Below are 25,742 nucleotides of genomic sequence, written 5' to 3'. Positions count from 1 at the left end.
ACACACACACTGCGCCCAGTGAGCAGTTAAGTGCCTTACTCCAGGGCACAAAGGCTGAAGATGGCAGCTAGGATACATACTGATGCCAACCCTCTGGTGGTCGGCTCATTTCCCACCAGATTTTTCTCATCTGACCTGGGATTCGAATGGGCAATTATCTTGTTGCTGGCTCGGCTCTCTAACCTCTGGGCTACCGCCTACATATTATTTTACTGAATACTTCAAGTTATATTAAGGTTTTCTTTCATTTATGAGTCTCATACAAGATGATATGCTCCAGTTCACTAAACAAAGTTTAAACAATATATTGTGTTTCCAGTCAAAACTCATGACATGCCTGTGTCCACTAGACAACGTCATCCCGCCCTGGGATTCTCCCGTCTCCAGCGCTACACGATAAACAGCCACTGTCTTTACACACACAAGAAACAAGCTGACAAGTGCTTTACTTACCACTTATTCTGACCCCTTTGATGAAAAGAGATGACTGCGTGAAACAGTGCGAATCAGAACACATCAGTAAAAAGCGATGTGATTAATCATACTTAGAATTAATTCAGCCACGATCCAGCCCTTCATCATTAAGACAGAAGGAATGCAAATGCATGTAAACAAGGCTTTACCGCAATTAATAACTTTGAAAGGGACACCAAGATGTGCCAAGGCCATTAATAAGACATAATGACAAAGTTTTACATCCCTGAGGGGATTCAATAATTTGTCGCCTGCAAAACAATACTCTTTTGAATAACCTTAACTTCGGAAACTTTGTTCTTTGTTGTACAACAAAAACAAAAGGCATTCATGTTTGAACTTTTATTTCCGAAAAGTCTAACATTTCATCACACTTTTTTTATGGAGCTCACGGCCAATCTCCCACTACCACAAATAAAACCTTCTGAATAATTCAACAAAAATACACTCTGTTTTATCTGTCCGTGAGGTAACAATAACACAAACAAGGGAGCAGAGAAAGATACTGTATATCACAATATATACCAGTGTCTATACCTGATCAATTATTTGGGTAATGTCTTTACTGACCTCGCCTTCTGGATGGTAGCGGTGTGAACAGGCAGTGGCTCGGGTGGTTGTTGTCCTTGATGATCCTTTTGGCCTTCCTGTGACATCGGTTGTTCTAGGTGTCATGGAGGGCAGGTAGCTTGCCCCCGGTGATGCGTTGTGCAGACCGCACCACCCTCTGGAGAGCCTTGCGGTTGAGGGCGGTGCAGTTGCCGTACCTCAGGAGGCTCTCGATTGTGCATCTGTAAAAGTATGTCAGGGTTTGGATGACAAGCCAAATTTCTTCAGCCTCCTGAGGTTGAAGATGTGCTGTTGCACCTTCTTCACCACACTGTCTATGTGGGTGGACCATTTCAGTTTGTCTGTGATGTGTATGCCGAGGAACTTAACTTTTCACCTTCTCCACTCCTGTCCCTTCGATGTGGATAGGGGGGTGCTCCCACTGCTGTTTCTTGAAGTCCACAATCATCTCCTTTGTTTTGTTGATGTTGAGTGAGAGGTTGTTTTCTTGACACCACACTCCGAGTGCCCTCACCTCCTCCATTTAGGTTGTTTCGTCGTTGTTGGTAATCAAGCCCACTACTGTTCTGTCGTCTGCAAACTTGATGATTGAGTTGGAGGTGTGCATGGCCACGCAGTCGTGGGTGAACAGGGAGTACAGGAGGGAGCTGAGCATGCACCCTTTAGTTCAGTTATCTTTGTCTTCTTGGGTACAGGAACAATGGTGGTCATCATGAAGCATGTGGGGACAACAGCCTGGGATAGGGAGCGATTGAATATGTCCGTAAACACACCAGCCAGCTGGTCTGCGCAGCTAGGTATGCCGTCTCAACCTAGAAATGCAGTAATGACCAACTCTCTGCCTTGACAGGGGATTTCACCTTCACAGTCCTTCTCTCTGGAAATCGGTCATAAACCCGGTTCAAACATTTATTTTGACCAGCTTACCCTTATGTTTGCTATGATGAAGTTATGATGATTGCATATAGGTAAATTAATGACTGATCTGTTTCACCTGTCTTGTGCTTGTCTGGCTTGTCTCCACCAGGTGTCATTTGTCCCCATTATCTCCTGTGTATTTACATCTGCGTTTTCTGTTTTCTGTTTGCCTGTTGCCAGTTCGTCTTGGCCCGTCAAGTCCTACCAGCATGTTCCCATGTTTCCTGTGCTCTAGTTTCTCCCAGTTCTGCCCTTTCTGCCTGTCCTGTACCTGCCTGGCTCTGATTTAGATTACGACTCTTTGCCTGCCTTGACATTCCCATTGCCTGCAATCCTGTACCTGCCTGAATCTGATTTAGATTACGACTCTTTGCCTGCCTTGACATTCCTGTACCTGCCTGAATCTGATCTAGATTATGACTCTTTGCCTGCCTTGACATTCCGATTGCCTGCAATCCTGTACCTGCCTGAATCTGATTTGGATTATGACCCTTTGCCTGCCTTGACTACCCTTTTGCCTGCCCCTTGTACTGTAATAAACTCTGAGATTCGTACTATCCACCTCCTGTGTTTGCATCTGGGTCTTAGTCTGAGTGCTGATAAGAAGCACCAATTGACTTTGTTTTCTCTTTGTCAATGAGACATAATTTCTCTCTCAACAAGACCAATGGTCAAAGATAAATGGTTGATCTTGTATCTTTACCAACTTGTGAAACTTCCTGCACCTTCAGCATCTGGTGTGGGACAGAATAATTAACAACCCACCTTGTGCTTGTCCACTATTTCTGATAAGATCGCTCTAATCAAATATATTGGCTACACTTTCATGTGATCTTATCCGATTGGTAGTGTTCCATTATCAGCTTGTCAAACTAACTCAAATTATCAGCTGGTCTTACTGTGGGCATAGTGGATGAAGAAGGTAAAAAAAATAGGGTATTTCTGAATGCAGCTGTTGTTAGGGACTTTATTATACCCAGAAACACCAAGGCAGTGCCAACTTAGAGGAGGGAAACTTCTGTAACTCAATCACAAGTACTGTCACATCGTACTTTGTGTGTGCATGTATACAAAGCACATTTGAGAACAAGGCTACCTAAATTCTATCAGCATATTGATTGCATTACGTGCAGGGGTAATACACTCGATCACTGCTACTCTAACTTCGGCGATGCATACAAAGCCCTCCCCCGCCCTCCTTTCGGCAAATTTGACCCCGACGCCATCTTGCTCCTCCAATCTTATAGGCAGAAACTCAAACAGGATGTACCAGTGACTAGAACCATTCAACGCTGGTCTGACCAATCAAAATCCACACTTCAAGATTGTTTTGATCACGCGGACTGGAATATGTTCCGGTCAGCCTCAGAGAACATCGTCGACCTATACGCTGACTATGTGAGAGAGTTTATAAAGAAAAAGCCTGATAAACTCTACGTGAAGAAGATGTGTCGCGCTGCATGAGGAAAATCGGGTCACACCAGATACTGACTGTTTTTCTGATCCACGCCCATACCTTTCTTTTTGAGGTATCTGTGACCAACAGAGGCATATCTGTATTCCCAGTCATGTGAAATCCATAGATTAGAGCCTAATGAATTTATTTCAATATACTGATTCAGTAAAATCTTTGAAATTGTTGCATGTTGCGTTTATATTTTTGTTCAGTGTATTTTATACTAATACAATTGCCCAGAGAAAAATATTTTGTTGAACAAGTCATTAACATCTCAAAATTATTGCCTCCCCTGTTTTCAAAACTCCAGCACCCTCCACTTGCGAGGATAATAAAACTGTGCCATTTATAAAATGTTTTATGAAATGGGAGAAAGCATTGCTGGGGATCTTGACCCTTCCTCCAAACATAATCTTTCCAAATCCTTGATATCCTTCGTCTGCGCTTATGGACTGCCCTCTTTAATTCAAACCACACATTTTCAATGGGGTTCCAGTCCGGAGACGGATGGCTATTGCAAAATATTAATTATGTGGTCAATTAACCATTCCTTTGTGAATTTTGACCCTGTATCCAACACAATGTTATGCCCACAGCTCACAGCTGTTTACCAGTGAACCCTATTTCTCTCACTTTTCTTTTCTTTCTCATTGTTTCTGTAGTGAGGATTCACCCACTTTAGATAGTTATTTTGTAACTTATCTGCATAATTCGTGTGGATGATTACAAAGTTTCTCTCACCTGTTTGTGAAGATGTAGTTGACCTCGGGCAAATGTTGCATTATGAGAGTCAGGTAATGTACAGTGCCAGTCAAAAGTTTGGACACACCTACTCATTCAAAAGTTTTTCTTTATTTTTACTATTTTCTACATTGCATAATAATAGTGAAAACATCAAACTATGGAATCATGTAGTAACCAAAAAAGTGTTCAAATTAGCCACCCTTTTCTGGAAAACCTGGGATTTTTTAAAGTATGACTATTACATTATGACCATGATTATATATCTTACCTGCTTGTTCATGAAGATATAGATAACGGGGTTGATGAACGTGCTGGTTTTGGCCAAGACCGAGGGCACGATGCTGGCCTCAGGGGTGACCAGGCTGGGGCGTCCGAAGGTGGCCAGCAAGGCCATGACCCCGTAGGGCATCCAGCACATCAGGTACACTAGCACCATGGCAACTACCATGACAAGAACACGGTGCTCCCTCTTCCTGCTCATAGCTGTGTTGATGCCGCTAACCTGGGGAGGCAATAAGCAGGGAAGTAGAGAAGATGCAAGGAAGGAGGTTAGAGGAAGGAATGTGCAGTCGATGAAAGAGACCAGAGGAAAAGTGGTAACAGAGGGAGAGAAAGACAATGAGTGAGAGAGAGAGCAACGTCTGGAATGTCACTCTTGCTCATCAGACACAGGGAATGCACTGACCGTGGAATCAGAGAAACAAAGTGAAAGGAATGAGATCGATTGGCCCACCATCGGCCACTTTTCCCAGACATGCATGTTCTGACAGAGTGCATTGTCTATTTAGGTACTGGTGTGCGACAGGAATCCTAATTTCTTAACATTTTTCCCCAAATGTAAACAGGGTCCAAATCATGGCATCTCCATTGGGAGGCACACTGAGACATCAGGGCTAAATGTCACCCATCTTGTCGTGGCTATAGAAATACACACACACAAAGCCCGCCGGGCCTCTTGCTCTGCACAAACATGAGCTGTTTATATTTGACTATCTGCACTGTTTCCCCGATGACCGTCCATCATCCCCTGTCACTCAAGTTGCCACGGAGACAGACACTTCGGCAGGAACCCGGTTTCAAAAGGCTGCAGTGCTGACATGATTTAAGGAATAGGAGTGTTTTCACCCACTCAAACAACAACAAAAAACATTACTAAAACATAAAACAACTTAATGCCTATTCTCATGGCAGCTAATCATGGTAGCGAGATTCACTCTCAGTACAACCTGGTCTCAGAGCATTTCGTATTATTCTGTACTGAAATCCGTGAAGCTACATATAGTATATGTTACATTTGGTATGGTTACAAAAGACAGATTGTTACTTATGGCAAAAATGAACGGAGGGTTGCGTGTTCGAATTCCATCAGGAACAACTTTAGAATTTTAGCTAAATAGCAACTTTCCACTACTTACTACTTTTTAGCATTTTTAGCATGTTAGCTAACCCTTCCCCTGACCGTGATCTTCACCTTATTAGCTAACCCTTTACCTAACTCTTTAACCTAACTCCTAAACTTAACCCTAACCCCTAAGCCCCAGCCAAGCTAACGTTAGAATTCATAACATATCATACGTTTTGAAATTTCATAACATATTGCATGTTTTGCAAATTCATAATATATCATATGAATTGTAATTCATAACATACATAACCTAAAGTATGTGGCCACCTGCTCGTCGAACATCTCATTCCAAAATTGTCTAGATTGTCATTGTATGCTGTAGCGTTTAAGATTTCCCTTCACTGGAACAGGGGCCTAGCCCAAACCATGAAAAACAGCCCCAGACCATTATTCCTTCTCCACAAAACTTTACAGTTGGCACTATGCATTGGGGGCAGGTAGCGTTCTCCTGGCACCCTTCAAACCCAGATTTGTTCGTCTTACTGCCAGAAGGTGAAGCGTGATCACTCCAGAGGACACATTTCCACTGCTTCAGAGTCCAATGGCGGCGAGCTTTACACCACCCCAGCCGACACATGGCATTGCGCATGGTGATGATCTTAGGCTTGTGTGTGGTTGCTTGGCCATGGAAACCCATTTCATGAAGCTCCCAATGAATATTTATTGTGCTGACGTTGCTTCCAGAGGCAGTTTGGAACTCGGTAGTGAGTGTTGCAACTGAGGACAGACGATTTTTATGCACTATTGGCGGTCCCATTCTGTGCGCTTGTGTGGCCTAGCGCTTTGCGGCTGGGTCGGTGATGCTCCTAGACGTTTCCACTTCACAATAAAAGCACTTACAGTTGACAGCGGGAGCTCTAACAGGGCAGAAACTTGACGAACTGACTTGTTGGAAAGTTGGCATCCTATGATGGTGCCACGTTGAAAGTCACTGAGCTCTTCATTAAGGCCATTCTACTGCCAATGTTCTATGGAGATTGCATAGCTGTATGCTTGATATTATAAACCTGTCAGCAACGGGTATGGCTGAAATAGCAGAATCCACTAATTTGTAGGGGTGTCCACATACTTTTGTATATACAGTGGTCTAAGGCACTGTATCTCAGTGCTAGAGGCATCACACTGGTTCGAATCCAGACTGTATCACAACCGGCCGTGATTGAGAGTCCCATAGGTCGGCGTCGATTTGGCCCAGTGTCGTCTGGCTTTGGCTGGTGTAGGCCGTCATTGTAAATAAGAATTTGACTGACTTGCCTTGTTAAATAAAGGTTACATTTAAAAATTCAACATAAATACAAAATGGGTTATGGTCATCCACAAATTAATAAATACCATACGAAAAGTAACATATCTTACCAAAGGGAGTGTCTCGGATTTACATACAGAATAATACGTAATACTCTGAGACCAGGTTTCTCAGTCGATCAGTCGATCAGTCTCTCTAAAGACAACACTGTGATGATTTGGTAAATGTTGGAGGCCTCTTCCAGCTCCCCTTTGTATTATGGGTTATGCGTGTGGGAGAACTAGGCACTAGCGAGCAGGGTAGTACTATCACATTTCAAAGTATTTTTATACAAATTGTTCCTGAACATGACCATAATTATTCTGTTTGCAGTGGGAATTTCCAGTAATTTGGCCCATCGGTTAAAGTAATGACTGCTTGGGACTATTCATTCTGTTGTCGACCCTTTTGCATTATAAGCAATATTTTTCAGCTTTGCCTAGGGGCAGAGACCGATTTCGCCAAAAGGCTAAGAGCTAACTGCCTGAAACCAGTGTCAGAGAGCAGTATTCGTTAGGTATAGTTACCAATGTTCAGCAATTCCATTATCCCACAAAACTAAAGGGTGAAATGTTAGTGAAAATGTGGGAACTAGTTCTCTTCCTAAAGTTTGTACCTTTAAAGGTAGACTCAGCGAGATGATGTTGCATCGAACAGGCTTTGAAGCCACCGGGCGGTTTATTGGCACTCCCCAGTAGGATCAGTCCTCCATAGGAATGAATGGAATTCTACAGTATTTCAATTAAAAGTTTCAAGAACAAAATTACATGTATTTAAGTATTTTTTTGTGGTTGTAGTAATATTAGTAATCTCAAAAAATTATACTTGAAGGAAAATGTTTTTAAATAATACGTATATAGTTTAGCTCACATAATATAATTTTAAAATATACATTACTCTGTCGGTAATAGAATTAAAACGTGGCAAAAACATAAATGTAGACATTAATAAATGCATTATCTTTTGAATTCCCTCGGCAGGCACTGAAATCCTTTTATGTTGTGCAGTTCAATTATAAAATGAATACAAAACTATGCCAACAGATTGTGGTGTTAACTTTAATCCAGATGCTGTGTCTGTGGGTGCTGTGTATGTGCGTGCCAAGTATAGGGGGTCCTTTTCACTCTGGCTGAGACTGAAATGCCAATAAAGTAGAATAAATAGTATGTGCTAAACGAGTGTCCCTTCCTGGGAACAAAAACCTCTGAAAGATGTCTTCTGTGTCATATTGACACAGAATTTCCATGTCTGTGATGGACCCTCAGACCCTCAGGTCTGAATGTGATTGCGGTCTACATACATGCTTATGTTTTACCTCCATTGCCCTCACAAGCTAAACACAAAACAGTGTTTATGAGGACTTGGTGTAAAAAAAAATAGGCAAGGGGAAATGGGACACCACCTCACAAATGCACTTCTTTTAAGTGTTGAATTGTATGTAACTGTGGGCTTCCAATGCCCAGTACTGTAAGAGCCTACCAACACACAGATCAACTTGACAGAATGTGCAAAACTAAGCTATCAAAGTTTCTTACAGGCATCATAACTTAAGTCAATAATTAGAGCTATAGGCTCCATTGCTGTCAAATTTGTGACACTACGCAATGAGCGTAACCAAGTCGCAACTTCTCCAGGTGCGCAATATTTTACGTGTGGGAGAGTTTCACACACACACAAGCTATAGTGAGAGAGCAGGTAGGGGGCGAAAAAGCAGGCTGTGTAATTTTCATAGTACTGACATCACCTTTACTGTAGCATATCACACAATGACCGTGTGTAATGAGAATTAATGATAACAGAGTGAACGTTTGCCTACTTCTTTCAGTAGGCTACACACGGTATTGGTCCTACTACTGCAACATACAAAATGTAAAAAGAAATGTAGGCCTATCTGAAATGCAGCCATATACACAACAACTATAACTTTGCACACAAGAAAGCACACGATGTTGAAGTAAAGCCCCACGAAGACTGGTAGCCCAAGATGTGCTCATTACAACATCACACACCGTAACATCGATTCAGAACCATGGACAGAAAGCTACTGCCAGTCAGCCAATTTCAGCACCACTGGAGTGGACAGCCAGGAGAACAGGAGCATTGCACCAGGGCTCACCTCAGAGCACATGAGGCTACATGGGTCATTGTCCCTATACCCATCAAATAACGCAAAGCTTTATATCTATCAATAGCAATTTGACCCACAAGCAATAACATTAAGAATCACAGATAATTCTAAAAGCTGCATTTAAGTAAAAAGCAAAGGTCTAAAATTACTGAGTGAAAAGGTTGTAAAAATGACACTGGAGAAGAAGGCAGATGTCTTTGCAACTTATTTTTGTTACATATTTTGTACATAATGTTGCCGCTACCATGTCTTATGACCAAAAATAACTTCTTGCACTTTAATGACTTGTTACTTTTATTTCTTATTCTTATTTTTATAAACTGCATTGTTGGTTAGGGACTCATAAGTAAGCATTTCACTGTATTCAGCGCATGTGACTAATACAATTTGATTTGATTTGATTTGTAGCTTACCATTTAGAAGAGTTGCAGCCTCCTCGATGCTGTGTTCAACCTCATGAGAAGTTTCTGATTCCATTCTCCTTCCTGGTGAAAATGTACCTGTCAGGTCCCTCTCAAATGCCAGCTGGACAAGCTGGGCTTTCATTGATGTAACATGCTCTGTGTTGAGTCTGCGTTCACTGAATACATTCTTCAAGGTGGAGAACACATTTTTGCACATTGCTGTAGATTCCCAAAATGTTTTTACCAGGTTTCAGTGCGAACAGCACAGTCGCCATTGCTGACAAAGACATGCCGTATCTTTGTAGAACAAACACTGAGTGGGGTCCATTTCTTGTTTGCTGGCTGTGGTTGCGATTTCACTTTGCAAGAATGTGCCAGCCACAATAAACTCTGCTTCTACTGGTTCAGTTTTGGTTCGATTTAATAGGTTGTCACGTGCATGTGGCTGTGTTTAACGGAGGTGCGGGTGCTTGTTGTGACGTTACCCTGTTGCTGCTGGTGCTAGGCCATTGCTTTTCTCGATCTTGTTGGTATGGGGGATGGGCGGCTATTACATTTGCTGCTAGGCTCCTCAGCCTCGGTGGTCGGGCCTGCATGCTGGTCGGGGAGCTTGGCATCACTATCGACATGGTGCATAGCCATTTTCAGATATTCATGCTGATCAAAGCTTAGTCAACTAGCTATAATTATTCAGCGCACTGCTACCAAAACTTAATGAAGCTAGTAGCTACTAGCTATAACTAACTGTAGCTATCTGTAAATGTGAACAACTTTGAGAAAAAAAATGCCCTGGGAGCCAATGAGCTTCCTAAACAATGTAATGAACCGGTACCTAATCAGAATTAATTTTGGGGATTTTAACTAAATATTACATCAATACATTCCCTCTCCCTCACCCCTCTTCAGATCAAGAGTTAACAGCCTGCATATAGGCTCTTTCCCAGTCTGCGCTACTGGAAGGCCTGGCCTGGCAGGTAATTCATATACCATTTGTTATGTTTATGGGGAAACAAAACTGTAGGGGGGAGGTCTGGGGGGTCCATGCCCGGCTTTGCCACCCTGTGAAGCATGTAATGTAATGTGTCTGGCTAACCATTTACACTATAGTGCTGTAAACAAAACATGGCGGGTTGTTAAGGATGTTAAATTGAAATGGCATTCATACATCAAATAACGTGACATCAGTGAAAGGCAAGGGAGAATCACCTGTATAAAATGTTTTGCCTGAAATATATTGCACATTAGGAAAGTGAAATGTACCCATCTCCTTTGAGGCGCTATTGGCTCTACAGGGCACAGGATAACTCAAGGTGGCATGTTTACACTACATCCAGGCGACGGCCTTACAACATGGCCAATAATCAATCCCCCCCCTCCTCCCTCCCCTTGGAGTGTCTCCTTAAAGCGAGCCAACAACTCTGCGAGAAGACACTTTCTTCTCAGAAAGAGCACCGGCACTAGGCCATATATTAGAGCACCTTAATGTGCTTAATTAATCCACATAATCAGTCAATTTAAAGTAGTAGACAACCTAAACCTGGATTAACCGACTGCAACCGACTCTGGCCCGGTCAGGGAACATCACCTATTGGTGGAAGTGCGGGAGCGGCTGGGAGAGCACGAAATGTGTGTCCTTTCATGGCCATTTGATGTCCAATCTATGTCCAGTGCGTGTCCCATCAGCGGAGAATTGGGGTGATAAATGGCACGTTCTTACGACTCCCATCTTCTCCATCTTGCAGAATGAGGCGATTAGCATCGGTGGCTTGCCAGCCTTGGAATAGGTGAGCCTCTGTGTCGCCTGGGCAGTGAAGCGAAAGCAAAATGACCCTGCACTGTTTGCAGAGGGAAGACAAACAGGCCTCTTCCACCTTTAGGGACCTGGTTGCATGCCCCGCCAAACAACACACACCTGCCACCCACACCACCACATGGCTTCCCTCAGAGACTCTTAGAAAGCATCTGCCAAACAAATTAGTTCTGGATGGGACAATTTACAGAGAGTATCATCTATGCCTCAAACTCTTGGGAGAGATGAGCAAGAATGGAATGGTTTGCGAAAGATTAAATCATCTTTCTGAGTGACGACTGAATTTCCTATCTTCTATTGCTTTTTTAAATTTCCAGTTGCATCCAACTTAATCCTCAGAACAAAACTGCACTGGTTCATCTCAGGGGCTTTAGAATCAAGGCAAGGACCAAATAAATCTATATAATGAGGAAGAATATGTGGAATCGTAAGGGAATCAATCGGGCCACCTTGAAGTTCAAATGATTGATATGATATGACTATGTCAGCTCGATTCCAGAGTCAATGGTCACACTTCTGGAAAATTCCAGAGTAAAATCAAAACCTGAAAGATAGACTGGTGTTATTTATTGAGCAAAACACAGAGATAAATGTATCGATTTACTATTCTGACATTAACTCTGACGAATGATTGTGTGTAGCTATCATTAAGGAAAATACATTTCAGAGAATAAAGGAAGTAGTTCCTTGTAGCTTTCACTTGGATAATATTATAGTATATAATATTATTAATATAGTATTTTGGTGATTTCTTCTTAGCAGGGTTTGACAGCTGCAGCTGTGTATGATAACAAAGTAAAGTCGACATCTCCCACTAGGACATAAATGCCTCAGAAAGCTACATCCTCACCAATCAGATCTAACATTATTCTCCTCATCTTCTCTCCATACCCCAGGGAAAAGCTAAAAGTCTGAGAAATAATTAATTCCATTAATGCCGAGTGTCATACGAAATACATCTTCACACCTCAAAATGTATTTACCCAAAGTGTCTTTCTACAGTATGTTGTGAAGCATTAGAGGCGACGGGGAGGGAGGGGGAACACACTCTTTAAGCTTATCACACATATAAGACTTTACCCACACCTCCCAAAAAACACATAAACACACACGATTATTCACACACTATGGTATTCCAAATCAGACAGCCACACTCACTTATACAAATGTGCTATCTTAATTTGTGCTATATTAATCCTGCAACAACAGGAACTGTGAATTATTGTGTGGATTATAATGAATGAACATTTTTGTAGAGGTTTCTTTGGTAGGATAAATCAAGTCTGACATTTTCACGTGGAAAAGATCAACTTTAGAAGCCTTTTTAAACCTTGAATACACTACAATCTGCATTTCCTGCTGAGCAGGAAACAGAGTGATCAAATTAAGATAGTACATTTGTATGCCCATACACACCAGAGACACACACATACCCCACAAAGACACACACACACACAGCACTTTTGACTGCCTGTTTCGCTTCAGCATTCCAATTCCTGAATCCACAAGGACTTCCTGCCAGTCCTGCTCGAGCCGTTAAATGTGATTGATCACACTCTTTGTGTCTCTTGCATTACCCTACATGAGGCTCCTGTGGCCTGCCAAGATTCACTTGTCGCCGGTAAAGGGCTTTCTCAGCAAGAAGCCTGAACGCTTGACTGCGCCTTGCCACGAAAGCTCACAATCCTTTCCAAATCAAATTAAAGCAAGCTTTATTTATATAGCACATTTCAGACATGGATGCAACGCAATGTGCTTCACAAGAAAAATAACTAATAAAAAACTATGAAACACAGCTATATATAATACAAATCGAAGTGAGGGCGATGGAAATGCATTTGGCAGTTAATCTACTTCAATTCGGTAAATGGTACTATGTGCTCTTTTCAAAGGATGGATCTCAGTCGGGTATGGGTTTTGGGATACAGGGCGTCGAGGGTGGTCTGCCGGGCATTGGGATGACAACCCAACTCGGGATGAGGAGGGCTTTTAGCGGGTGGAATAGTAGGGACCAATTGGAGGTTTACTTAATAGAAATGCAAAGATCATGGTACAGCTATATAGACACTCAATCGTCATGTTACTTTTTAATGGTACGTTTACAAACATATATTTTGATAAAAAAATATTTTAAGCTGTGTCTCATTATGAAAGGTGGTGAGATAAGTATAGCCAGTTACAATTCTAATGGCCTAGCAGATAATAAGAAAAGACAATCAGTATTTACCTGGCTAAAAGAGAAGGAATATCATATCTATTGTTTACAGGAAACCCATTCAACAGTTTTCGATGAAGTTTTGTGGGAAAGGAACTGGGGGGCGAAATATACTTCTCCCATGGGCAAAGAAATTCAAAAGGGGTGATGGTTTTAATTAACAATCATTTTGATCCAAATGTGCAAATTTTCCAAACAGATCCTCAAGGTAGATGGATTATTTTAAATATGTTATTGGACAGTAAACAGACATGGCTTATTAATATACGGTCCAAATAATGATGATCCAAGATTCTTTGAAAATATATATAACAATTTATCAACTCTACAAGCACACTAGACTCTATTATTATGGTGGGAGATTTTAATACGGTCTTAAATACCTCTATGGACCGGAAAGGAAATCACACTACAAACTATCACCCTCAGGCACTTAATAAGGAAATCATGAATGTCATGGATATATTGGAATTAGTGGATATATGGAGACTTAATCAAGCTAGTTGCCTTGACTACTTTCTTATACCATTCTCTCTGGCGCCAAAAGTTTAAAAAGTGTTGATAGGGGACGGATTATCACATAATTGGCATATATATTACTCTTACAGAATTTCCACGTGGGCGAGGATATTGGAAATTTAATCAAAGCCAACTAGATGATAAATTGTTTAGAACTAGGACAGAAGAATTTATAACTGACTTTTTTCAGACATAACATAGGTACAGCAGACCCCCTTACTGTATGGGACACTTTTAAATGTGCCTTTAGAGGCAATGCAATTCAGTACTTATCTATAAAACAAAAGCAATTTAGATCAAAAGAGTCCATATTAACAAATTAAATTGAAGGACTAACAGTACAGTTATGTAGCAATAAAAACGGTACTATAGAGGCACAGAATAAGTAAGAGGAAAAACAAAAAGAAATGGAGGAACTTATTCAAGAAAGATCTAGTGCAATATATTATAATAATAAAGCGAACTGGATGGAATATGGGGAAAAATGCACCAAATTCTTTTTCAATCTTAAATATATAAATGCTACCAAATTCTTTTTATTAAAACTTGTTACAAATGATGGAGTCACGCATGATTCAACAAATGATGTTTTGAAAGAGGAAGTAAAGTACAGGTTAAGAATATGTTTTCATTTCAGGCTCCTCCATCTCCACTAACTGAAACTAATTGTATGGATTTTTTTCCTAATAATAATGTAAAATTAATATCTGTACAGAAAGACTCATGTGAAGGCCAAATTACAGAGGAGGAACTGCTTGAGGCAATTGGGGCCTTTAATTCTTGCGACTAGCAATCCCGGATCCGGGAGCGTAATCATAGCCTCAAACGAATTAGCATAACGCAGCGGACATAAATACCCCTAGAAACTTTTCCTATTCATGAAAATCGCCAATTAAATATATTCAAACACAAGCTTAGCCTTTTGTTAATCACACTGTCATCTCAGATTTTCAAAATATGCGTTACAGCCAACGCTAGACAAGCATTTGTGTAAGTTTATCATGGCATAATGCTATGCTAGGCTCTGCTGGCAGCAGGCAACATGTTCACGAAAATAAGAAAAGCAACCAAATTAAATAATTTACCTTTGAAGAACTTCGGATGTTTTCACTCAGGAGACTCCCAGTTAGATAGCAAATGTTCCTTTTTTCCAAAAATATTATTTTTGTAGGCGAAATAGCTCCCGTTTGTTCATCATGCTTGGCTGAGAAATCGACCGGAAAATGCTACCACTACAACGCCGAACTTTTTTCTAAATTAGCTACATAATATCAACAGAAACACGGCAAACGTTGTTTAGGATCCATCCTCAAGGTGTTTTTAACATATATATTCGATAATATATCCGTCGAGGCAATTGGTTTCTCATAAGAAGCGATTGTAAAAATGGCTACCTCAGTATTTTACGCAAGATTTTCTGCGGGAGACACCATGTGACCACTTGCTAAATATGCTCCCTTACGGCTATTCTTCAATGGAAATGCGTAAAAGACGTCACATTGCTGTAGACACCTTGGGGAATACGTGGAAAACGTAAGCTCATTCGTAGCTCATTCACAGCCATATAAGGAGTCATTAGCATGAGGCGGTTTCAAAAAATGCGGCACTTCCTGATTGGATTTTTAGATGGGTTTCGCCTGTAACATCAGTTCTGTGGCACTCACAGACAATATCTTTGCAGTTTTGGAAACGTCAGAGTGTTTTCTTTCCAAAGGTGTCAATTATATGCATAGTCGACGATCTTTTTGTGACAAAATATCTTGTTTAAAACGGGAACGTTTTTCATCCAAAAATGTAAATAGCGCCCCCTAACACCAAGAGGTTTTAAGGATGGGAAAACTCCAGGCCTGGATGGCATACCAGTGGAAGTATACAAAACTTTTTTGGGTATACTCAAAGGACCATTATTGGCTTGTTTTAACCACTCCTATATAAATGGTAGATTATCAGACACGCAACAAGAAGGTCTGATATCATTATTACTGAAACAGGACCAAGTGGTATATATAAAGATCCAGTCCATTTAAAAAATTGGAGACCTCTTACACTTCAGTGTTGTGATGCAAAAATCTTAGCAAAATGCTTGGCACATAGAATTAAAAAAGTATTGTCAGATATTATTCAACCTAATCAGACAAGTTTTTTACATGGACGGTATATTTGAGATAATGTAAGACAAGTACTGGAAACAATAGAACACTATGAAATATCGGGGACACCAGGCCTGGTTTTCATAGCTGATTTTGAAAAGGCTTTTGATAAAGTACAACTGGAGTTTATAATAAATATAAATAATATAAATGCCTAGAACATTTCAATTTTGGGGAATCTCTTATAAAATGGGTTAAGGTTATGTATAGTAAACCTAGATGTAAAATAGTAAATAATGGCTACATCTCAGAAAGTTTTAAACTATCTAGAGGAGTAAAACAAGGTTGTCCACTATCGGCATATCTATTTATTATTGCCATCGAAATGTTAGCTGCTAAGATTAGATCAAACAATAATATTAAGGGATTGGAAATCCGTGGCTTAAAAACGAAGGTGTCATTGTACGCTGATGATTCATGTTTTCTTTTAAAACCACAATTAGAGTCTCTCCATGGCCTAATAGAGGATCTAGATACTTTTGCTATCCTCTCTGGATTAAAACCAAATTATGATAAATGTACCATATTACGTATTGGATTACTAAAAAATTCACATTTTACATTACCATGTAGTTTACCAATTAAATGGTCTGATGGAGATGTGGACATACTCGGTATACAAATCCCAAAAGAAAGAAATGATCTCACTCCAATACTTTTTTATAGAAAGTTAGCAAAAATAGATACGATCTTGCTACCATGGAAAGGAAAATACTCTTTAGTTATATCACAGTTTACCTATTTGCTTATGGTTTTGCCTACACCTAGTGACCTGCTTTTTAAATTATACGAACAAAAAATATTCTATTTTATTTGAATTAAAAGGGCCTATTTATATAACGAATATGAATTCGTTGGGCAGAAATGATTAAATATTAAAGCATTAGACCTCTCACTAAAGGCATCAGTCATACAAAAGTTATATTTCAATCCAAACTGGTTCTCTAGTCAATTGGTACGAATGTCTTATCCTATATTCAGGAAGGGCCTTTTCCCCTTTGTTCAGATTACACCTGCTCATTTTCGGTTGTTTGAAAAGGAAATAATCTCCAAAATATCTTTATTTTTTAAACAAGCCTTAGAAAGTTGGTTGCAATTTCAGTTTAATCCACCTGAAAGGACGGAAAAAATAGTACAACAAATATTGTGGTTAAATTCAAATATAGTAATTGATAAAAAAAAAACTGTTATTATCGAAGAAATATTTTTAAAAAGGTATAATTTTAGTGAATGATATCAGAAATAGGACTGGTGGAGTTATGTCACACATACAGCTAACACAGACATATGGAAATGTCTGCTCTACCCAAAATTACAACCAATTAATTGCAGCATTACCACACAAATGGAAGAGGCAAGTAGAAGGGGAAAAAAGTAAGGAACTTGTAGGTCGGCCCTGTATTAAAGAACATAAATGGTTAAAGGAAAGTGTGATGAATAAAAACATATACAAATTTCATTTAAGGACCAAAAAACTGACAGCTGTGCATTATAAATTGCAAAATAGTTGGGAAGAGATTTTCGATGTACCCATTCCATGGCACATGATTTATGAATTGATACGCAAAACAACGCCGGATTCAAAACTTTTTCAATATAAATTACTATATAAAATTATTGCAACTAATAGAATGTTATATATATGGGGGATACAATCTTCCCAGCTCTGCAGATTCTACTGTGAGGAGGCAGAGTCATTAGATCATTTATTTTGGTATTGTCCATATGTAGCTCGTTTTTGGTCACAGGTCCAGGAATGGCTGAAGAATTGCAACATTTGCCTAGAACTAACGCTACAGATAGCAATACTGGGTGATTTGAAAAGCCACAGTCAATCAATCAATAATATCATAATTATTTTAGCAAACGTGTTTATTTTTAATTTAATGAAAAATATATGGCAAATAGAAATCCGAAATGGCTGATGTTGAGAGATAGATGGGAGGGGTTGAATGGAGCTGAAGGGTGGGACTAATAACAAGATAAACAAGCATACGGGATCTGTAAATTGTATATAGGTTCGGAACTTTTGTGAAATAGCATAGTTACAAATAGAAATCAAACTGGATGGACATCAGAAATAGAGGAAGGACTAAGAACAAACAAGAGAGAACTATTGTAAAGTACTGTGTCTGTAAAATGTGAAAAATATGTATAAAATGAAGGTAAAAGCAGAAGTGTGTATTAGTATACTCCAATTGGGGGATCGGCGGTAGGGTTTGCGGGGAATAATAATAATGGTATATTCTTTTAAAAAAGTATGTATGTCTATATAGGTATGTGTATGTATATACAGTGGGGCAAAAAAAGTATTTAGTCAGCCACCAATTGTGCAAGTTGTCCCACTTAAAAAGATGAGAGAGGCCTGTAATTTTCATCATAGGTACACTTCAACTATGACAGACAAAATGAGAGAGAAAAAATCCAGAAAAACACATTGTAGGATTTTAATGAATTTATTTGCAAATTATGGTGGAAAATAAGTATTTGGTCAATAACAAAAGTTTATCTCAATACTTTGTTATATACCCTTTGTTGGCAATGACACAGGTAAAACGTTTTCTGTAAGTCTTCACAAGGTTTTCACACACTGTTGCTGGAATTTTGGCCCATTCCTCCATGCAGATATCCTCTAGAGCAGTGGTGTTTTGGGGGTGTTGCTGGGCAACACAGACTTTCAACTCCCTCCAAAGATTTTCTATGGGGTTGAGATCTGGAGTCTGGCTAGGTCACTCCAGGACCTTGAAAGGCTTCTTACGAAGCCACTCCTTCGTTGCCCGGGCGGTGTGTTTGGGATCATTGTCATGCTGAAAGACCCAGCCACGTTTCATCTTCAATGCCCTTGCTGATGGAAGGAGGTTTTCACTCAAAATCTCACGATACATGGACCCATTCATACTTTCCTTTACATGGATCAGTCGTCCTGGTCCCTTTGGAGAAAAACAGCCCCAAAGCATGATGTGTCCACCCCCATGCTTCACAGTAGGTATGGTGTTCTTTGGATGCAACTCAGCATTCTTTGTCCTCCAAACACGACGAGTTGAGTTTTTACCAATTTTTTTTATTTTGGTTTCATCTGACCATATGACATTCTCCCAATCTTCTTCTGGATCATCCAAATGCTCTCTAGCAAACTTCAGACAGGCCTGGACATGTACTGGCTTAAGCAAGGGGACACGTCTGGCACTGCAGGATTTGAGTCCCTGGCGGCATAGTGTGTTACTGATGGTAGGCTTTATTACTTTTGGTCCCAGCTCTCTGCAGGACATTCACTAGGTCCCCTCGTGTGGTTCTGGGATTTTTGCTCACCGTTCTTGTGATCATTTTGACCCCACGGGGTGAGATCTTGCGTGGAGCCCCAGATCGAGGGTGATTATCAGTGGTCTTGTATGTCTTCCATTTCCTAATAATTGCTCCCACAGTTGATTTCTTCAAACCAAGCTGCTTACCTCTTGCAGATTCAGTCTTCCCAGCCTGGTGCAGGTCTACAATTTTGTTTCTGGTGTTCTTTGACAGCTCTTTAGTCTTGGCCATAGTGGCGTTTGGAGTGTGACAGTTTGAGGTTGTGGACAGGTGTCTTTTACACTGATAACAAGTTCAAACAGGTGCCATTAATACAGGTAATGAGTGGAGGACAGAGGAGCCTCTTAAAGAAGAAGTTACAGGTCTGTGAGAGCCAGACATCTTGCTTGTTTGTAGGTGACCAAATACTTATTTTCCACCATAATTTGCAAATAAATTCATAAAAAATCCTACAATGTGATTTTCTGGATTTTGTCTGTCATAGTTGCTGAAAATTACAGGCCTCTCTCATCTTTTTAAGTGGGAGAACTTGCACAACTGGTGGCTGACTAAATACTTTTTTGCCCCATCATTGCATGAATTTTTGTGTGCAAATTAACTCAAGCTTACGGACAATGTCAAGTGTGATATAGCAAATCACCTGAGTGAGTTGGGTGCGCAATTAATTTCCAGAAACAGATGACACAAACAACTGCATTCGCTAACCCGTTCATGCCCTCCACATTTTTTTTCTACCGTTATTTAACTAGGCAAGTCAGTTAAGAACAAATTCTTATTGACGGCCTAGTGGGTTAACTGCCTGTTCAGGGGCAGAACAACAGATGTGTACCTTGTTAGCTCGGGGGTTTGAACTTGCAACCTTCTGGTTACTAGCCCAACACTCTAACCACTAGGCTACCCTGCCGCCCCACACTTACCGATATCTGATCAAGAGAGCGTCATTGAAATTGCAACAAGCGGTTATGTGAAAATTGAATTTAATCAGAAGCCACTGCCAGATTTCTGGAGTATCCTGCCTTGGCAAATCGCACTGTTAAGACACTGATGCCCTTTGCAACCACGTAACTATGTAAGAGTGGATTCTCGGCCCTCACTAGAAAATAATTTAGGACTGAGACTCTCTCCAATACAACCAAACATGTATGTTATGTGCATCCTTTCAAGCACATCTTTCTCATTAACCTGTGGTGAGTTATTCACAATTTTTGATGAACAAATAAGGTTTTATATGTTAGATGGTTAAATAAAGAACAAAATTATTGATTATTATTATTTGTGCCCTGGTCCTATAAGAGCTCTTTGTCACTTCTTATACAAGCAGGGTCGTGACAAAAACTCACACTCATTCTTATGTTTAATAAATGTATCGTATAGTGTGTGTGTGGCAGGCTTCCAATGATGGCAAAAAAACAAAATTTGAGAGTGCGCTGCCCCTGGTGCTAGAGGGGTTACGCAGCTGGAGATGGAATGTTTGAAGGGCTACAGGACTGTAAAAAGTTTGGGAACCACTGGTCTATGCGATTAAAATGTGTGTCAAAAGGGAAATAAAAGTATTATCAGTTTTTAGTTTAAGCTTCCTTAATGTTCAATGTTTTAGATTAAAATTGAGGTGTAATATGTTGATGCGTTGGATAGCAGATGTAACAGATATAACAACCACCCAACCCCTCTCTTTATCAAAGCTATGAGGAAGTGATGTAATAAATAAACAGACACCGTCCAGTAACAGAAGCCCTTTCCTGAAGTCAAATGACCAAATCACCCTCTAGTGGCCTCATGGGTGGATAAACTGCCAAAGAATCCAGTTTTTCTATGTCAAATGATTTTGTTATATTTCAGTCTTCTGTATATTTCACCAGCCACGTTGGTGGGTGGTCAGGGCTCCACAGTGTGAGCATTTCACTCACACTGTGAGTGAAGCGCTGTGCACATGCGTAACATTTGGTGAAATTTACTCAAAAGTCTACTAAAGTGAGACTTTGTCCTCATGTTCTTGGTTAATTACATTATTTTGCTCACAAACTAGGTTGTTTTTCAATGTTTGAGTTTGCTTCAACGGTCGTCGGCTACTAGTCAGAATTCTCTCAATCTCACAGGCACTTGACTTGAGGGTGTTGGCACTTACCGCTACTCCTTCTTCTTCTTCAGGATTTTAGGGCGGACTATATCCCAAATTGTGTATTGCCGCCACCTATTGGGTGGGGTGAATAGTTCCAATTTTAACATAGAAAAGGGGAATTGGAGAAAGGGTGAAAAATAAATCCCATAATCAACAAAAATGTATAATAAACAAAAATCTATACATTCCTACATTCAAAGTGAAATGTTTACTCAGATCCCATCAGGCTCATGAGCCTGAGGGGTGCACATCTTGCGACAAAATTGTGTGCAATGCTTTGGCTATGAGGTCTTGCAGATCAAATAATGCATTCACAATAATGTCCAGTTTCTCCGAAATTTTGTTAGTTTGGCCAGGACAAATCAAATCAAACTTTATTTGTCACAACAATTACAACATGTAGTTTCCGCCCCCCTTACTGTGAAATGCTTACTTCCAAGCCCTTAACCAACAGTGCAGTTCAAGAAAGAAGTTACCAAATAAACTAAAGTAAAAAATAATAAAATGTAACACAATAAAATAACAATAATCGGGCGATATACAGGGGGTACCGGTACCGAGTCAATGAGCGGGGGTACAGGTTGTCACGTTCTGACCATCGTTCGTGTGTGTTTTCCTTGTTTTAGTGTTGGTCAGGACGTGAGCTGGGTGGGCATTCTATGTTGTGTGTCTGGTTTGTCTATTTCTATGTTTGGCCTGATATGGTTCTCAATCAGAGGCAGGTGTTAGTCATTGTCTCTGATTGGGAACCATATTAGGTAGCCTGTTTTGTGTTGGGTTTTGTGGGTGATTGTTCCTGTCTTTGTGTTTGTGGCACCAGATAGGACTGTTTTGGTTTTTCACGGTTCTTGTTTTGTAGATTGTTGTACTTTCATCTTTATTAAAGATGTACAAAACTAACCACGCTGCATTTTGGTCCGCCTCTCTTTCCCCAGAAGAAAACCGTTACACAGGTTTAGTCGAGGTAATTTGAACATGTAGGTAAGGGTGACTATGCATCAGTTATCACCTGCACAATGAAAGCAACAAACTCCAGGGCTGTTACCACATTAACCTACCACCCTTCAAGGGGCAGCTGAACATTTGTGTCTCAACTGTGATATTTTGTTTAAAAGGCTCGGGTCACAAAATCTTCAGACCAGATAATCTTGTTTCTCATGATCTGAGTCTTTAGGTGCCTTTTGGCAAACTCCAAGCTGGCTGTCATGTGCCTTTTACTGAGGAGGGGCTTCTGTCTGGCCACTCTACCACAAAGTCCTGATTGGTGGATTGCTGCAGAAATGGTAGTCAGAGTGACCATTGGTTTCTTGGTCACCTCCTTGACCAAGGCCCTTCTCCCCCGATTGCTCAGTTTGGAAGAGCGGCCAGCTTTAAAAAGAGTCTTGGTGGTTCCAAACTTCTTCCATTTAAGAATGATGGAGGCCACTGTGTTCTTAGGGACCTTCAATGCTGCAGAAATTCTTTGGTACCCTTCCCCAGATCTGTGCCTCGACACAATCCTGTCTCGGAGCTCTACGGTCAATTCCTTCGACCTCATGGCTTGGTGTTTGCTCTGACATTCACTGTCAACTGTGGGACTTTATATAGACAGGTGTGTGCCTTTCATGACCAACCAATTGACTTTACCACAGGTGGACTCCAATCAAGTTGTAGAAGTATCTCAAGGATGATCAATAGAAACAGGATGTACTTGAGTTCAATTTCGAGTCTCATAGCAAAGGGTATGAATACTTATGTAAATAAGGTACTTCTGCTTTTTATTTTTAATACATTTGCAAACATTTCTAAAAACCTGTTTTCACTTTGTCATTGTGAAGTATTGTGTGTAGATTGAAGAGGAAAAATATTTATTTAATCCATTTTAGAATAAGTCTGTAACGTAACAAAATGTGGAAAAAGTAAAGGTCGGAATACTTTCCGAATGCAATGTCTGTCAGCTAAATCTGAAATTAACTTTAAATTTAAATGTGCGATATTGTGCTGAACTTGAACGATATGGATCAAATCGAGCCCTTAGAAGGGATTGATTTCGATGTTGAGTCCAAAACAGGAATGACAAACTGGATGATATCCTGCTCCTGCTTGGAGGAGTGCTTAGATATATTTGGGCACCATGAGTTCTCGCAAATAAAAATAAATATAATGAAAAAGCAGAAGTTATATTTGACACACGGAGCATCTGAGATCGACAACAAATGGCTCCGGCTCCAGCAAACACCAGTATAAAAACAAGAAGGGAGAGTCAAATCTGGGACGCTGACATTCCACAGATTTCGCCAACGTTTTCATGTACTGCCTTAAACCTTGAACTTTTATTTACCTAGGCAAGTCAGTTAAAGAACAAATTCTTATTTATAATGACGGCCAAACAGGAACAACAAGAACTCATGGTAAAGGCCAATTAATTAAGTAATACTTGTCTTGTTAAGGAGATATATGTAGTGTGATAATGCAGGGGTACAATGGTGCTGATGAGCCTCAGTGTCTACAGGATTTAGCTCAGACCAAAAGGTTTGTCACCCAAATGACTCATGTGTTTTTGAGCTGCAGTAAACATGAGTGAGACAGCTATATCGGTCCACTAATACAGGTCTAGTAAAGGCCCAGTGTACTACTTTGGTAAAAAACTATAATAATTCAGATTTTTCAGGGGGTCTCTCAGCACGTCTAATTTCCATGGCTATGCTTTCTGATCATTCTTAAAGGTGGACTCTGGGCACAAAAAAATTGTCCAACTGCACCTCTTTCTCAATTTTAAAACAGAAATTGGGTGTGCGTTTGGTAGTTCATTGATGTGTCATTTCTGGTCCTTTTTGCCACAACCGACGTAGCTAGTTCCTTAGCTAAGCTAGCCACTGTAGCTAGCCAGTAACTCCTCCAGTATGTGTTGAACTCATTTCACAGGATTGGTTTTTGATCAGAAGCTGTAGAAATCGGTAAGAAAATGTATTTGTAGCCAATTATCTTATTGATATTATAACATTTTTTAAGCATTAAATTACCTGGAATTATGGTGCATTATTCAAAAACGGTAATATCCTGTGTTTCACGGAATCATGGCGGAATGGCGACATGGATATTCAGCTAGCGGGATACACGCTGCACTGGCAAGATAGAACAGCACAAGATAAGGGGGGGGGGTGGTCTGTGCATATTTGTAAACAACAGCTGGTGCATGAAATCTAAGGAAGTCTCTAGATTTTGCTCACCTGAAGTAGAGTATATTGTGATAAATTACAGGCCACACTACTTGCCTAGAGAGTTTTCAGCTATACTTTTCGTGGCTGTTTATTTACCACCACAGACAGATGCTGGCACTAAGACCGCACTTAGTGCAAAAAGGAAACCACTCACCCAGAGTGCTCCTAGTGGCCGGAGACTTTAATGCAGGGAAACTTAAATCAGATTTACCAAATTTCCATCAACATGTTAAATGTACAACCAGAGGGAAAACAATTCTAGATCACCTGTACTCCACACACAGAGAGGCGTAGAAAGCTCTCCCTCGCCCTCCATTTGGTAAATCCGACCACAACTCTATCCTCCTGATTCCTGCTTACAAGCCAAAATTAAAGCAGGAGGTACCAGTGACTCGGTCTATAAAAAAGTGGTCAGATGAAACAGATGCTAAACTACAGGACTGTTTTGCTATCACAGACTGGAACATGATCCGGGATTCTTCCGATGGCATTGAGGAGTACACCACATCAGTCACTGGCTTTATCAATAAGTGCATCGAGGACGTCGTCCCCACAGTGACTGTACATACATACCCAACCAGAAGCCATGGATTAAAGGCAACATTCGCACTGAGCTAAAGGGTAGAACTTCCGCTTTCAAGGTGCGGGACTCTAACCCGGAAGCTTACAAGAAATCCTGCTATGCCCTGCAATGGACCATCATACAGGCAAAGCGTCAATACAGGGCTAAGATTGAATCACACTACACCGGCTCCGACGCTCGTCGTATGTGGCAGACTACAAAGGGAAGCACAGCCAAGAGCTGCCCAGTGACACGAGCCTACCAGACGAGCTAAATCACTTCTATGCTCGCTTCGAGGCAAGAAACACTGAGGCATGCATGAGAGCATCAGCTGTTCCGGGCGACTGTGTGATCACACTCTCCGTAGCCGACGTAAGTAAGACCTTTAAACAGGTCAACATACACAAGGCTGCGGGGCCAGACGGATTACCAGGACGTGTGCTCCGGGCATGTGCTGACCAACTGGCAGGTGTCTTCACT

General features: G+C 40.6%; 1 protein-coding gene across 1 annotated transcript in view; it reads right to left on the bottom strand.

The window, feature by feature from the left end:
- The window catches only part of LOC115114797 (vertebrate ancient opsin-like), a 94,686-nt gene that overhangs the window by 9,407 nt on the left and 59,537 nt on the right, over positions 1 to 25,742 (bottom strand). Inside the window, exon 3 of the mRNA XM_029643301.2 lies at positions 4,431 to 4,664. Within this exon, the coding sequence (XP_029499161.1) occupies positions 4,431 to 4,664 (234 nt within the window). The remainder of the gene's footprint in view (positions 1 to 4,430; positions 4,665 to 25,742) is intronic.

The sequence above is a fragment of the Oncorhynchus nerka genome, linkage group LG9b, assembly GCF_034236695.1.
Source record: "Oncorhynchus nerka isolate Pitt River linkage group LG9b, Oner_Uvic_2.0, whole genome shotgun sequence".
NCBI lineage: Eukaryota > Metazoa > Chordata > Actinopteri > Salmoniformes > Salmonidae > Oncorhynchus > Oncorhynchus nerka.
The sequence above is the reverse complement of the archived record's forward strand: the minus strand, read 5'-3'. Positions and strand labels throughout refer to the sequence as shown.